The following is a 16,191-nucleotide window of genomic DNA, read 5'->3' on the forward strand; positions in this document are numbered from 1 at the left end:
GGCACTGTCGCTTTAAGAGGCGTGGCCTCTGCCGGGGTGACGTCACAACCGGAGCCCGCGCGCCGCGCGCCCCCTGCCGACGGGCGCGTGCCCCGCCGCCCCGCCCCGCGCCGTTACGTCACTGACGTCCCCGCCGGCCCCGCCCGCTCGCTGGAACGTGACGGCCGCCACGCGCCTGCGCGAGAAAGGGGCGGGGAAGGGGCGGGGCGGGGCGGAGCCGCGCGGGGAGGCGGAGCCACTGCGCGTGCGTCCCGCCTCCCCCCCGCCGCCGCCGCCGCCGCCGCCGCGCCAGGTCCGCGCGCGGGAGGCGGCGCGGAGCGCGCAGGCGCGCGCGGGGCGGGCGGGGCGGGGGCGCAGAGTGCGCGTGCGCGCGGGGCCCGGAGCGTCGGCGCCGCCTGTGCGCGGGGCGTGCGCGGTGCGCGAGCGGCCGCGGCGGGCGCGGGGCCGCCGCCCCCTCCCTCCCTCACACACCCACCCCCTGCGCGGCAATGGCAGCGGGCGTCGGGCCCCCCGTGGCCGCCCCCGGGCACGGCTGGAGGAGGAGGAGGGCGACGCGCAAGCCGCAGCGGCCCGTTGGGTAGGCCCCGCCGCCCGCCCGCCCCCGCCGCGCCCCCCCCCCCCCACCACCCCGCCGCCGACTCGACGCGGAGCCGCCGCTGAGGGGCCGCCGCACGTCCCCGCCTCGCTCCCTCTCGCCCGGGGGGGGCTCTCGGGGCCGCTCCTGGGCTGGATGAATGTGGGAGAAGATGGAGACCAAGACGATCGTCTACGACCTGGACACCTCCGGGGGGCTGATGGAGGTGAGGCCCGGGACGCGGCGGGGGGAGCCTGGCCGGGGGGGCAGATGGCGAGGGAACCCCCCCAGCCCGGAGCCCCGTGGCCTTACAAGGAAGTGCGGAGGGACGGAGGCAGCTCGCCCGGCCCCCGGAGAGGCCCTGCCGGACACTGGGCGGGCGGGGCGGGCTCGGCCGGGGCTCTGTCCCCCCCCCGATCCCCTCCCGGAGGGCCCGGGGTCGCTGTCCCCCCGGTGGGCTCGGGGAGAAGGGCGCTGGGTCAGGGTCCGTGCAGCCCCTCAGAGCCCGCTCTGTCTGTGTGTGCATGTGCAGCAAATCCAGGCCCTCCTGGCTCCCCCCAAGAGCGAAGATGGGGAGAAGAAGAGCAGAAGGCCCGAGAAGGAGCCCAGGCGAAGTGGCAGGGCCACTAACCACGATAGCTGCGATAGCTGCAAGGAAGGAGGGGATCTGCTGTGCTGCGATCACTGCCCCGCCGCTTTCCACCTCCAGTGCTGGTAAGGCTTGGCGCTCTCTCCCTCCGGATCTGCCCAGAGCACCTTCCCTCCGGCCGCTCCCGCTTCCCGTTAGGTCCCGGGGAGGGGGGGGACGTGGGGCCGGCTGGAGCAGACAGGAACAAAAAGGAGGTGCAAATCCAGCTTGGGTCCATCCTTCCTCAGACTTAACCCACGGCGGGCGAGCTGAACCCTCCCCTGGCTGCTTTCTGGAGGGTTGGGGGTCCACCCTCCTCCTTTCTTTTTGTGCTGAGCAGCGAGCGAGAGGCCTGGAGGAGGAGCGAGGCCGCTGGCTGCGCGGCCTGGCTGCCTTGCTGCTGCCCCTGCCCGGCCTTTCGCCCTCCCCAGCGGGAACCTTCCCCACTCCCCCCTCTCCAAGGGTCCCTGGCTTGTGGGAGACCCTCCGGAGGGCCCTGGCTGGAGAGGGGGAAGCCCTGGTGGCGTCTCCGCACCAGGCCTGACGTTCCCAGCGCTTCCGTGCTGCTGCAGCTGCTGGGAATAATGGAGGTTGCTGTCTCTGTGTCTCCCTGCCTCACTGTTTACAATATGGCGACCTTCCTTTAAATTATATTTTTATTCTCAGCGCCATTTTGGCTGCATATATGACTTCCAAACCCTCGCAACACTCCCCACAGTATCTCAAACGTGAAAATACCTTTCCCGTGGAAATCCAGGCCTCCAGGCTTTAACGTTGGCCGGGTTTATTCCTTTCCCTCCTTTTTTCTCTTCCTCCTTGCTCTTCCGACCTGCTTGTCTGCTCCGTGGGGGTGTCTGTCGTGAACTGGGGGGCTGCCGTGTGCTCTTGCTGGGAGTTGTGCGGCTTTGTTGATGAAGGCAGAGCTTTCTGCATGCAGATCTGGCTGCCGGCTGGGAACCGAGGTGCGTGTGGAAGCGGTGGCAGAGCTCGAGGTGCTGGAGGCTGCAGCAGGATGGGCTCTTGCTGCCTTCCCTCACAGCTTCCCAAGCTCTCCCCGCACAAAGCGACACCACGCCAAAAGCACCTCAACTTTCCGCCCCAAAGTTTTTCCTTTTTCTGCACCCAGAGCTTGGATGCATCCTGAAATCCCCCCTTTCAACAGTTGACACAGGCGGGCGGTTTGTGTTAAATTAGCACTGCCAGAGAGGATAATGGAGTGGAGGAGGGAGCGGGGCAAGTCAAACAGCTGGAGCTTGGGAGTACAGAGTATTCTTCCTTAGGGGAGATTTTTTAACCACATTCCTTTCTCTCTTTCATGCTTTGGAGCTTTGTTTGCCACCCTGTTACAGCTGTCTCCTCTGTGCTTTTTTTTCCTCTCTCTGTTGTTTTTTTTTTTCCTTGCTTTTTTTTCTGATTTTCATTTGCTTGCTGGCTATTCTGTATTTCTATGCTAATTGAGGGTCTCAGAACATTTATTAAACTGGTTGCTGGTAGCAGGGAAGCTGAGTGTGCGGTCACAGTCCTGTAGGGAGTGTCCCGTTAGCAGCGTGTAGCCAGGCAAACCCGACAATGCTGTAGCATGCAGCCATGACATCATCCCTCCTACCCTGAGGAAGTGCTACTGGTGGTAGTGCAGATCCTCTAATATTTACTAGCAGGATAGTAATTATCATTATTTTTCATCCAGTGTCCTTGATGAGCTTTAATTTAAGGGTGGTTTTTTCCTTCTGCCGGGCGTAGTTGTTTTTGGATGCAGCCGAACGTGTCCTGAGCGTTCTTCTAGTGAGGCTGAAACTTCCCATTTTGGGATAGAAGAGCTGTGCCTAAGGCTGCAGAGTTAACTCTGAATCCTAGCTAAGTCTGACCATAAATGAGACCACTTTGTGCCTAAATTTCATGGCTTAAGTTGGCATTGTTTTTGTAGTTAGTGAGTAGGAAACAACCAGGTAAATCAGATACCTGAAGAGCTTTCACTGTACCTGAGCTAGTTGCATTGTAATTGTATAAGAATTTGTATAAAAAATACATATATATCTTTGGCTAACTAGTCACTCTTCAGAACAGAAGTGAAAGAGCAATTCTAAATACTCTCTTTCACTCCGTTTGTTGCCTCTTCTGGGGTTTCTCAAGTGATCCCTTAGACAGTAGCCCAGACCCTGCTGTGGGAGGTGGCACAGTGTTGAAGCCTTTGTCTAAAGGCCTCCAGTTTGGGCCTGGTTCTGCCTCCCTCCTCCTGAACCTTTGTTGGACCCTTGGCCATGGCCTTCAGGTGACCTAGGTTGTCTCAAAGGAATGCTCAGGTTTTGTTTTTGTGTGTCTTCCTATTACCTCCTACACTTTGCTGAAAGTAAACTTCCATTCTGAATATAAACTCAGGCACAAAGGCAGCTCTTGCAACTTCCTTTCTGCCTCCTTTTTTTTTTTATTTAAAGAATAGTAGCTGTACTGGAAGGCTTGGTTTAAGTCACTTGAATAGCCCTGCTGGAGCACTCTTAACTGATTTGTGTCAACAGCTTACCTGTTCTCTGAATATTTATTGTGAACTTTAGTACCAAGTTGAATTTATTATCAGTACAGCATAACAAAAAAAGTAGCTTTTAATTGGTCTAGGGTTTGTGATCAGTTGATTACAGCTGTCTGGGAGAAGCCATATTACAAAAGAAAAGGATTTTCAGGGGTATGATTGGCTCAAGTCATGCAGTCAGCAGGAGACAAACCCAGCTCAGCTTCGCAGGAACTCGTGTTGCTCCTTCCTGTGTAGAGAAGGTTCTTCTGTATCAAGTTGTTTAGGGCTCTAGTGAGGAAGTTGGCTTTGCTAGGTGTGTGACCCTCAAACTTCAGCAGTTTGCCTTAACTTCAGTTTAGCACTTGAACCCGTTGTCCTCTGTGGAAAACAGAAGGCGGAGGCCAAAACTCCAGAAACTTTTGGAGTCTGATAGTATTACACATCTGAGGTGGTAAACAACAAGTGTTGTTGGTACACTGTGGAACGACTGCTCTCCTGAATTAACGTGGGTGGAAGTGACTTCCCAATTCATCTGTTGGGGTGTCAGCTTTTCCCACAACTCCATTTTGGAGTCACTAGTTCAGGAAAGCTGCTGTGGGTGCTCTGAGAGGCCAGAGGACTCCAGCCTGGCTGGAGATAAACTGGCTTGGTGGGAGGGATACAGGAAAGTGTGAAATCCCTGCCAGATACTTAGTTTCAACATACTTGGATTAATGTCACGGTCAGGTGACTCTCTTCAAGTTTGAATTTACAGAGGGAGGTTTTTTGGGTCCCTAGCAATTCTTGAAAACAGGACATGGGATATTTAACTCTGAAGTTGGTGTCTGGTTCTGCTATCTGCCCACAATCTGCTGCTTTGGATAACAGTGCAGAGTGCATTTCCATCCTGATGTTCTGCCTTAGCACAGGCCCCCAGGAACGGTGTACACTCCTTCTTTACATGATTGAAAACCAATTTTCCAGTGCTACTTCTATTCTTTCCCATTTATATCCTCCTCCTGGCAATGTGATTGTTAGAATTCCCTATGTTTTCTTGAGCTTGTAGTAAACTTGATTCACACTGAAGTGGGTTTGCAAAGTGACTGATGTTGCAAATTCATTACAAAGGATTAGAAAGATCCCTGGGAGAGGAAAAGTTTAGTTAACAAGCTGGGGGAGGGGAGTGACAACAGGAGGGAGAACCAACACAGAACAGTTTTGTGTTTGTTTTTTTTCTCCCTCTTTTTGTTTTTTTTTTTAAAGTCTCCCTGCCCAAGTTTCTGGTTGGAGGAGCCCAAAAGCACAAACCTCGCTGAATGCTGCGGTTCAAGTCCCTCTTGTAAAAATCTCATGCCGCTGGCTGTGCAGCTCTGCTGGCATGGCAGAGTGACCTCAGTCCCTTCAAGCTCACCAGTTACGTAAATGACAGTGCCAGTTTTGTGGCACTGCTCAGCAAAACGTTTCCTCGTAGCTGTGCTGGGAGAAGTGTGTTCTGTCCGTACCAGGGCCTGCTACCTCCATCAAGCTTTTTGCAGCACCTCCTTGTGTTTATATTTGCAGTGTTTGGCTCATTTCCCCTCCGATTTGGCAATCTTCACCCAAGTGCTGATGTCAAAGAACAGGAGTAACAGAGCTGCAAAGTGCAGCAGAGGAAGCTAAACTAGCGTTTTGGTATTTTCTATGAGTCACCTTGTTTTAGTGCTTCGAACAAAGAATGGAAAAAAGTTGTGTTTGGCTGGTAGGGCATCAATAACTCTTTCCTCGCCTTATTTGGTCTAAAATGCCCCGTTGATTTGTTCCAGCTTTGGATTTTTACATGAATATACAGTCTGTGAGTGAAGAAAAACAATGGCCAGTCTGTTGTCTCAGTTAATCCTTCCCTTAATGGTCATTTTGGGCTGCCTCAGGTGTTCCAGGTGAATCTTAGAATGGTCTGAGGCATCTCCTGCTGCAAGGAGTAGCAGGATGTCCAGGAAGATGCTGGAGAGGGAAATTTCTTACCTAATAGTGCCTAGGGACAGGTTTCAGTACATCAAATTGCATTGCAGCTTCAAAAAAGCTCTTCATTTTAAGTGGAGGAAGCTTTTATTATGAGGCTTTCTGTTTATTTGGGTTTTTTTAACAGTAAATGATTGGCAAACCCCTACTTTAATGTTTATGTAATTGCATATTGAAGGTCAGAGTAAGCTGTTCTGTTCCCAACATTTAAATGTATCCATCTTCACCGATACTTTGTTAAAACAATATTGGTTTAAGTATGTGCTTTTAAAAAAACCCCGGAGTTTGTTTTTATGTATCGCTGGTTCTGATATTTTGGGAGACTTGGGGCCAGCCTAGGCTGGATCCTGAGGCAGGAGGAAGTGATTGCCCTGACTGGGTTTCTGGCAGCAGAGGGTCACTGCGTGTGCGCCTGCAGATGTGGTAACATGATCAGTCTTGGCAGCTCTGCTCAGCAAAGTTGTACCAGTGAGATTTTTCACTCTCATTTTGTCCTAAATCTCTCTGTGCAAAGGCAGATAAGGTCAGCCTAAATCTATGGACTTCAGCTGAGGGCTTCAGCAAATCATTCACAGTAAGAATTTGAGGAACTCATGATTGGGTGACTGGCAAACCACCACTCTCACCTGGGTGTGTGGATGTTGCTTGTGTTAAACTGTGCATGAGCAGATTTTGCACTGTGTGCAAGAAGTGGAGATTTGGATTGAACCGTCTCTGCTGCAGTTCCCAACATCAGTGTGGAGTGATAGGGGCATGGCTTTGGGATTCTAAAGTCGAGGATTCAAAGTTGAGGAGGGGGACGTTTAGCTACTTGACTTAGGCTTTGCCTTCAAGATGTGGCTGCTACATGGACTGGTGTTCATCAAACACCTGCTTTGTTCCAAAGCTGTTTAAAATGGCACAGTGGGAGACTGTGAACAAGGAAAATTCTCCGTGGTTTCGTACCTTGACTTGGGAAAGTGCCAGTTTTACGTTGACCACGACTTGTGGAACTGAGAAATCTTTTTTTTGTGCCGCTGTGAGGTCCATTTTTGAGTTGACTCTTCAGGAGCAGGAGGCTGCAGTGGTTTGCTTCGAGGTGGGGTTCACTGCTTTGTTCCTGCTGCTCCAGAGCTGGTCTTTCCTGGTATGTCAGCCTGCAGGCATGACTCATGGGAGCCTTTCACAACACGGAAAGGTCTTCCCAAAGGAATTCCAGCTCCTCCAGGCATTTGCAAAGGAAATTCTTAATTGGATTAGATTCATAATACTAATCTGCTAATGACTGTTTGTTATGGAGATCTTGGCACTATCTTGTAAATATATTCACCTTCCTTTAGCTGCCTTATGTCTTTTTATCACATACAAGCTCAGTGTTGTTAAGATTGTACTGCCGCCAGCAGATCTGATAGTTGGGAATGGGCGACTACTGTGTTTATTACACAAGATCTTATAAAGCTCATAATTCTTTCCTCTCTCTCTCTCCATTTCACGGTGTTGTTTAGGTGGGGTACTAAAAGGGAAGCGGTGGTAATTGGCATGTCTGACATCCGGCTGTACTTCTCTTACCATGGGTGTGAAGGACACCCCGGGTGGGGAGTGCCTCTGTGCAGTTGTCAGTGACAGAACTGTGTATTTTTAGTAAGAATCAGGACCAAACAGGCATTTCGTCCCTCCCAAAAAGGGCCTTTTTGGGATGTAGGTGCTGTTGTGGTGGTGTGAGGAACACCTGCAGGAGAGCACAGCTCTTGTGTTTCCCTGTGTAAGATTGAGTCAATTTGAAATTTCAATTGTAACATCGATACTGAAACAGTTTTTTCAACAGTAACATAAATTCTTCTATTTATTGACCCACACCAGTGGATGTTAAACTGCTTTTGTTGCTAGACTGACTCACTGGTATGTGTCAGTTCTTGAGTTTTTCCTGTGCTCTGCAGCCTTTCTTAATCCTGGAGTCAGTGGCAAATAGCAGGAATCTGCTGTGGAGAAAGGGAGCAGTTACTTCCAGAGCAGGAAAGAGGTGTATCTGCCTGAAAGCAAGTGTGACAGTCTGAATATTTAGGAAGTGCTGTCTGTTGGAATATAAGTCATGTGAGAAGGATGTACCCATTTTGTTTTTTTAAACCACTCAGGAAGTTCTCTTGGACTTGTGAAAATGCAAATGTATCTGGGGAGATAACATGGCTTTGTTGCAGGGGTATGAAAGAAGTGAGTGCAAGCAAAAAGCATCTTGCCACGTCAGGTTACTGGCTAGACTTGTGATTTTTGTGGCACAGATTGTCAGAGCTGGCTTTTCTTTCTTATAGTAATCGATTTGTGCTGTCTCCAGCTCCACTGCTCGCTAGATGTCTGCCTGGCTTCCTCGAAGGAACACTGCAGTATCCAGTAACTCTGTAAGCTGAGTAAAAATAGTGTTGTAGCTTCCCTTTAATAAAGGAGTTGACACATACCAGTTGTAATGCAACCACATACCTTTTTAGGGTATGGAGTAAATGCTTCCTGTAGCCAAAAATGAAGGGGGGAAAAGAAAAAAAAAAGGTTGTATAAATCATTCTTCCTGTTGGTGTGGCAGATCTTGAGCACAAAAGGCAAAGAGCATCTCAGCCAGCTGGGGGGAATCGAGTGCCTGAACCCAGCTCTAGCCCATTTCTGCTGACGTCTGCTCTGCACGATCACTGGAAGCAAACTAGATGGAGCTGGAGATTACCGACTTTGAACCCTGCAGAAAGCACTGGCCTGAGGATACAATTTAGCAGGCTGAAAACCCCATGCTGAATTTCTGGCAAGCACTAGTGATTGGTGTGAAACACCTGCCTGTACAGCCTCTGACTTTGGACACGGCATCATGCGAACTTCCCAGTGATCTCTGTCTAGAATAGCAACAGGAACAAGACATGAAGGTGATCTGGAAAAGGCAGAAAAGAATGTATGCCCTGCTCTAAGGATTTTTTGTTGGGTTTTTTTTTTTTTTTGTGGATATTTCTGTCTCTGCTCATTTTTCTCTCTTTCCCAGTGTTCTTGGGAAAGCCTAGTCCACATGTAGATGTCAGAATTACACTTCACTTGTGCCTGTGTGAAGACAAATTCATGCTTTTGCTTTTATGGGTCTGCCCTTCATCCTCTTCTGATGTGCTGCTTTCCTTTTTTCCACCTTATTGCTGCTGTCCTTTCACCCCTGTCTCCTTTGAACACATTCAGTATGGCCAGGGCTGAATATGTTCACTTCTCAGAAACCTCTCAGACCTGTGTTTTGATTATTTTTTTTCCCACCAGAGATGTCTCTTCATTTATTGTTCTTTAAAGACAGAATTGGATGAAGTGATTCTCACCAGGGCTGTGTTGTTCCTCAGCCTCCTTTCTTTTCCCTGATGCTGCCCTATGTGTCATCCTGCTTTGAGAAGATGACTTCTAATCTGTTAAGAAGATGGTGCTATAAAGACCTGAACACTTAATAATGAACCTGGACATTGAATTCAGGCTATTGTTGCTATTGTCTGCAGCACAGGCATGAGTGATGCCTGGGAAAGAAACTGGAGTCAGGATGTGCAAAATGTCTGAATTTCTGTGTCTGACCCACATTTTTCAAAGTCAACAATTCTTCCATCAACTTCCATGGTTTCTGCTTATAAATACAAAGCTGGATGGTTCCCTATATGTCTCAAATATCAGAGTTCATAACCAGTCAAACTAATCAAAAAAATAATCAAAAACCCTCACTGCAGTTCTGGTGGTACTATACAATCTTTAATACATATTTATTTTTATATATGTATGTGTTAACCTATATGTGGATATTTGGTATCTTAAACACAATACTTCCTTTAATTTTTTGTCAGCTGGACATTAATGAGTGTAATAACTAACAGGTTGTCTAGGGAATGGTCTCTATGGGCCAGGTTTTTTCTATAAATAGAAGTAACTAATTACATCAGGTGATCACATGTTTACATGCAGCTTATCCAGTTTATTGGGCCTTCCTGCTCATCAGGTTGGAGGCAAAAGAGTTCTGCTTCGTGCCTTAGAGGATACTTCCTTGATTCTCCATGAACTTGAGGATTGCCTGTGCATGAGGGAATAGGGAGGAGGCAGGAAGGGAGCTGAGGTAAGGTAGATAAACACCTGCTTCCATGATGTCCTCTTCCCAGGATGGGATTAGCAGGAGTGGTTGATGGATTCAATTGAATAAGTTCATTGGCATTGAAATTCACAGATTACTCACAAAACTTATGATACACTCATTAAATGGTACCTGGTTCTTGGGAGCACAGTGGTGCTGCTGCCAGAGCCTTGGACTGCTGGCCAAGCCCTTGAAATGTTGAACACTGGCATGTCTAGATAGCAAAAATAAGCACACAGTGAAGGAAATTTTGGGATCTGGCATACCCAGCAGAGCTGCTGCTTAAACCTCGAAGAGCTCAAGTCTTCCTCTACTCTTGTAGCATCATGTAGATAATGTAGTGTACCTTTATTTTTTCACTGGATTCATCTTATTCCTTGCTGTCTGCCCATATAATGGTGTTTTAATCCTGCTTCTGTTTTCTGTCTGTTGCTGAACCCTTATTTCCAGCTTTGGTCATGCTGGTGGAAAGATGCACGCTAAGCACATGCAGCGTTCCAGATGATGGGATAATTGGTGACCTGTGAAACAGATTTTGGTTCCCTTCCTCGCATAGTGGCAGCCAAAATAATCATGTCCTGACCTGTTTGGTGGTGTCCAGGAGTCCTTGCTGGATGTTGCTAATTTAGAACTTCTTATGTCCACACTCAAGACTTTCACTTCAGTGTAAATTAAATTATGCTACCTGCTGTCAAGCTTTTTTCACAGGTTCCCTCAGGAGTTGTTGCACCAAAGGTAGACATATAGTGGGTGATGCTCTGTAGTTAATGTGAATTGTGCTGCTGGCTTAAAATAGGTATAACTTATAAACAGTGTGAGCCTAATTGAGGTCAGAAATTACTGAAACTGTTAGTTTTAATGCCATCAGGTCATGCTTAGAGGTCTATAATGAACAAAAATTGTGCTGGACTTATCTGAAGTTTCGTGGTCTCTGCATTAGTGCTTGAGAAATCTTTGGCTTTTTCAGGAATATTATTGTTGTACAGCTGAGTGTCACAATTTATCCATGTTAATGAACAGAGCTTGGAGACTTCACTGAATAATTTGAGGAATAAGAGCAGGGGAGAGGAGGCTGCTGATAGCTTTCCTAATAACCACCTCTGAGGTAACTGCAATCTGACTTGTGTCTTCAGAAGCTTTGTGTTGATGCAAGAGTAAAAGAGGAAGGTAAAGGAGTTGCAGTGGGGAGGAACTCGCCGTGGGCTGCAGCTGTTGGCTTGTTTGGTGTGGTTTTATTCTGTCTAAGGTAGAGGCTCAGGGTTCCAGGTGTGCTCCTCCAGCCGGGTTTGGGAGCAGCTGTGAGCAGAAGTATGTAACTTGGGCACAGTAAAAATGTTCCAAAAAGCTGAATTTGTAAATGATGCAACTTTCCCTGTTTCTCAATGGGGCTCTTGTAATGCCCTGACAGTGAGGTTGGTTTCCTGGTTTGTTTTAGCTGCCATTGAGGCCCTGCTGTAGGAAGCCAGGGAGCCTTGTTCTTTATGAAGCTGGTAGAACAGCTGTAGCTCTATCCATCACAAGGATAAATAGGAGTCCCATAGAAGAGTTGAAAGCCTTCTTCCCTTATCTGGCAAACATATCTAGCATCCTTCATTATCATCCTGTCACTGAGTCTTGGTCAGTTAATCAAGTTTCCTGAGAAGGAAAAAATGTGTTTGCCTACATTTTTTCATGGTGTTACTATTTTTCCTCCGCACAGAAAAAAAAATATTTAAGTCCAATTGTTGAAAACAACTGACGTGAAAGAGAAGTTATTGAAGAAAGCTTCACCAGGGACTGGTTTGTTTTCCTGCCACCATTATCTCAGCTGGTAGCTGGCTGTATCCCGGTGGGTCCAAAAGTAGTGTCAACGTGCCTTTGACGCAAGATGGGCAGGAATGCAGTGTGTAAATAACCTCAGGTCTGCTTATAACTGGTTCCTTTGAGAGCTACAGCCCAGTTTGTATTGGAGAAGGTGCCATTCCTTGGAGCACTTGTTTACCTATTTATTGAGGTCAGCAAAGTGAGGAGTAATTACAGGATTTAGACTTGACAACAGGCTTCTGATGTATGAGAGCTTCAGAGTGTGAAATTGAAAAGCTAAGTGGCTTCATGCTATTGTTTGCTTGATAAAAACTCCTAATATGCTCTTGAAGATTTTTTTATTTTGTCATAGCCATTTAAGTTTTATTTAAGGGATAGAGCATTGTGTTCTGGCCATGGCAGAGCAATGCTTGCAATGCATCTGATAGGAATTTTAGGAGATAGTTAACTTTCTGAGAAAAAGCCATGAGACAGATATTATATGGCAAGTGCCTTCATAGTCAGTGTAGTGGTTTTTAACTAGGCTTTGATAAACATCTCCTTCAATTTTCAGAGGCTTTGTATGAGTTTAGTCTTCCAGGTGTTCTTAAGTCAGCCTGTGTTTTTCAGGGGTGTCTTTGTTATAAATGCAGAAACACATTCTGCTGAGCAGGTTTGATTTGGGTCACACCAAACCCCCCAGTTAAACAGCAAGAGGCCACCACTCTTGTCTGTGATGACAGGAGGGGAAACTTTCTAAAATGAAGGGTTAGTGAAATTGTACTGAAAAGTGCAACTGACTGGTGTGTGGTTGAAAGGAGATGTGTTGTAACCGAAGATAAAGTGGGAGCTGTACAATTCCAGGTCCTGTTGGCAGCAAACACTGGCGGCTGGAGCTGTGCATGCTAATGAACCTATGAAAGATAGGGAGAAAAGGGCCATGGTGCTCCTGCCAAAGTGCTAATTCTTACCTTGCTTATGAAGATCAAGTATCTTGCTCAGATTTAAAAATCAGTTTCTTTTATGCTTACAGTAAAAGGTTGAAGAATGTGGTCATACCTAGTCAATTAAAACAGCATTCTTTAGCGCTTCCCTGGCTTTCTGCTGAGACCCAGGCAGTGCTCCCTGCTTGCTGTGAGGCCAGCAGTGCAGGAGCAGCCTTCATCAGTCTTTGTTAGCATGGTGAGCTGTGTTGATGAACAGTTCATTAACCAAGAGAGGCAGAATCAGTCTTTTAATACACTTGCTATCGCAGCTAGGCCCTGACAGTGAGCAGAAAACCTCAGGAGGCTTGTCTGAGCACTAAAACCTTTCTGCTGCTCTGAAACGAATCTTTCCCCCTCCTTCCACAGGCCTTTGGGTAGCAGCATTCATTAAAATGCTTCTTTAATAGTATGGTGTATGTAGGATTTCATGGTTCAAACCCAGCAAATGGGACAATAACATACACACTTGCAGAAGAAACCTGTTCTGACTCTTCCAGGCGTCTCTCAAGGTTCACCTTGGTATTAATTGTTTCATTGTAAATGTGTAAGATTGAGGTAACAGTTAAAACAAATAACCGGAGGCATCTGGCAGCGTGTGGATCCCTGGCACGCCGCACGTCGGAATGGGGCAGACGTGTTCCCAGCAGTTCAGGCACGCTCGTCGGGAGCTTCAGAGGGTGAAATTTCACTAGGCGCAAATCAAAGTCTGTGGTTTTTTTTGCCCTGGGGTGTTGGGAGGGGAGAGGGGAATGGGCCACATGAATCCATACTTGCTGTAGATGGAGATCTAAGAGCTCATTTTCTAGCAGGAGTAAAACCTGAGCTATTGCAGGATGCATGTTAGGATTCAGCGTGGATTTATGCTGCAGCAAGCACACGGGGATCATTTGTTACTCTCCTCCTTCCACCCCCTCCTCACTGCTTCTGTTAGCAAAAGATTAGTTTGGGGCAGGGAGTTACTGCTTCATCCAAGCTTTTGAGGTGAAGCAGCCAGTACTGGAGGCTTTGGTGCTCTCATCTAGAGCCTGATCTCTTGTTCATCCAAGCCCTCCAGGAAATGAGAAACATAAGCTGCAGGTATGTCAGTGCATATATGCAGAGCGCTGCGTTTCTGGAGCGCCTGGAACACGGAGGCCTCTGAAACCCTGCACTCCTCCTCAAAATGGCTGCCAGATGTGTTGGCTCTACTGAATTCCCCAGAGCCTGACACCAGAAATGCTGGGGTTATTACCAGCTTGGTTCTTGCTGTGCTCTTCCTTCAGCCTTGCAGGCACGGTGTTGCAAGAGGGAGTGTGACCCCGGATGGCTGCAGTACCTGCAGAGGCAGTTGCTGGCACACAGGCGAGCTCGGGGCAAGGCTCGCCGGGACTCTGTTTAAACAAAGGAAGTGTGTTTGTTTTCACAGTCCAGGCTCCCAAGCCTGGGCTGGGATCCTGTGCCATTTCCCTATGCTAGGAGCAAGATTCTCGAGGAAGACAGCCTCTCCCTTTGCTGCAAAGCACAGCTCTTCCTGGCCAGCAAATATGTATCTTATCCTCCCTGGCTTGTCAGGGCTGGAGACTGGAAAGCTTAACTTGGATTTGGTTTGGTATTTGTAGGTGCAATAAACAGTATAAAGACTCCTGCCATGAATCAACATCTAGCTTCCCATGCTTGTGTGGCTTTCTTGGGCCAGTCTTATAAGCTACTGTACTTCTTGATCCCCTTGTAACCCAATCAGCCCCAGTGGATCCTTGAAATCTGTTTCCCAGTCAGTGGGAAATGGAGTTTCCAGAGCCTGTGGTAGTGCATCTGTGTGTTCAACACAAGAGAGCAGGCTTGCTAAGAGCTGCCTCTAGCAAAAGTCAGGAGAACTTTTAAAAGTATTATCTTAAGCCACACTGCATGGTAAATGGCTGGTTTTTGCCAGCAGGTACGTTTTCCCTGCAACAGTCAGCAGTTTGCTCAAATAACAAATCTTAATGATAAAGAGGTGTTGGAAAGTACTTGAGTTAGTAGTAGGATCTGTAAGCAAAGTGTATCATCTAACATATGCTGCTCTGCCTTTTACTGAGGAAAAGTGTTTCTCAAAATAGTCCTCCTTACTCTAATTTGCTTTGGTTTATTTCTAGCATCAAAATGAGAATGTCATTTCACTGTGATACAGCTTTTATAGTAAGTGCAGATCCCTGTGAGTAGGATGTATCCTGTGCTTCGTAGCCAAGGCAAGCTGGATATGGTGACATTTTTAAGAGTATTTGGGTTGTCTTAAGATAGAAAGTGGTTTCTACCATTAAGTAAGTGTGCCCAGGGATGGAGTACATGGGAGGTGGTGGGTAGACCTCCTGGCAGCTTGTTCAGCTGGACTCACTGCAAATCCAAGGGATGGAAATGCCTGGATGTATGACTGACTGTGCTTGCTTCATGGAAATCTCTATGGTCTCACATGGAGTAATCAAGTTATTTAAGGAGGTGTGGTGTTTGGATGGGGGGAGGTATGTGTGTGGCACACCAGTGAATCTTCCATTTATCTCTGCTGTTCGAGTCTAAGGGTGCTCTGAAACCGTGGAGCTGAGATGGTGTCATGGAAGACTGGCTTCTTGGAGGTGTCTGGCTAAGTGGATGTATGGGAGAGCGAATCCAGGGAGCTTCACGATAAATTAAAGGAAGTGCCTGGGAGTGGAACTGCAGAGCTGCCCTGACTCTGGCTGTGTACGTGAGAAGAGTTCCAGAAATGACAATAAATAGCAGTAAAGCTTTGCTTTGTGTTTCTCTTGTAGCAACCCTCCGCTCAGCGAGGAGATGCTGCCTCCGGGGGAGTGGATGTGCCACCGCTGCACCGTGCGCCGCAAGGTAAAATCTCAGAACAGACACAATCCCTGCCCTTCCAAATGGCCATTTGAAACCTGAATCCTGTGCTTTATACCTGCCTCTCCCTTCGTGTGTACTCAGACAACCCGAGCTGCTTCTTTGTGCTCATGTTTGCAAAGGGCTTTGTTAGGAAAAGGCTTAAAGAAACCAAAGGGGTCTTGGTGAGACCCTCACGATATTTTAACATCACTACCAGGAAATAAAACTGAAGGGCCTGATACCTTCTTGTCAATCTGTGCCTTTTAAACTGTTTTCCTTCCCCCCTTTTCTGGAAAGGAGGGAGAGCTGAGGCACAGAGGAGATGGGAATGGCTCCTGTGCTTGAGGAGGTGAGCTGTCTGCAGGCAGAATGGGAGTCACATTAATACAGCTTTGCCATCAGGGCTCTGATTCTACTTAATATGTGTTTTTTAGAAGAGTGACTTCACAGCAGTTGTACATCAGCAGAGGGTGAAATCACAGTGAGTTATGATTTCCTGAGCTGTTGAACAGGATAGGAAGGAGATGATTGGGCAATATTGTAACTTGTCTTTTTTTTTTTTTCTTTGCCTTGATGCTCTTTCTCCAGGAAGCTGTCTTGCACAATGTAAACATCTTATTGCTGTGACCACATAGGGCTGCTTAGCAGAGGGTTTAGAAACTGCACCAAGCTATCTAGCAACTGTTCCCTTGAAGTGACACCCAAAACAGATTGGAAGAAAACTGTGTGCTCAGCCTTTTGTTCCTGAAGTGATTGCCTTGTTAGGTTTCCAGGGTACTGTTCAGCCATCTGCCAACAATAGAAATGAAGGTC

At 47.8% G+C, this 16,191-nt stretch overlaps 1 protein-coding gene across 1 annotated transcript in view; it reads left to right on the top strand.

Moving 5' to 3' along the window:
- The first annotated feature begins 392 nt into the window (after positions 1-392).
- PHF12 (PHD finger protein 12) overlaps positions 393-16,191 on the top strand; it is a 31,734-nt gene continuing 15,935 nt past the window's right edge. The window contains exons 1-3 of the mRNA XM_030287834.4: positions 393-800; positions 1,107-1,288; positions 15,309-15,381. Of these exons, the coding sequence (XP_030143694.4) occupies positions 735-800; positions 1,107-1,288; positions 15,309-15,381 (321 nt within the window). The 5' untranslated portion in view covers positions 393-734. The remainder of the gene's footprint in view (positions 801-1,106; positions 1,289-15,308; positions 15,382-16,191) is intronic.

The sequence above is a fragment of the Taeniopygia guttata genome, chromosome 19 (assembly GCF_048771995.1).
Source record: "Taeniopygia guttata chromosome 19, bTaeGut7.mat, whole genome shotgun sequence".
In the NCBI taxonomy this organism is placed as follows: Eukaryota; Metazoa; Chordata; class Aves; order Passeriformes; family Estrildidae; genus Taeniopygia; species Taeniopygia guttata.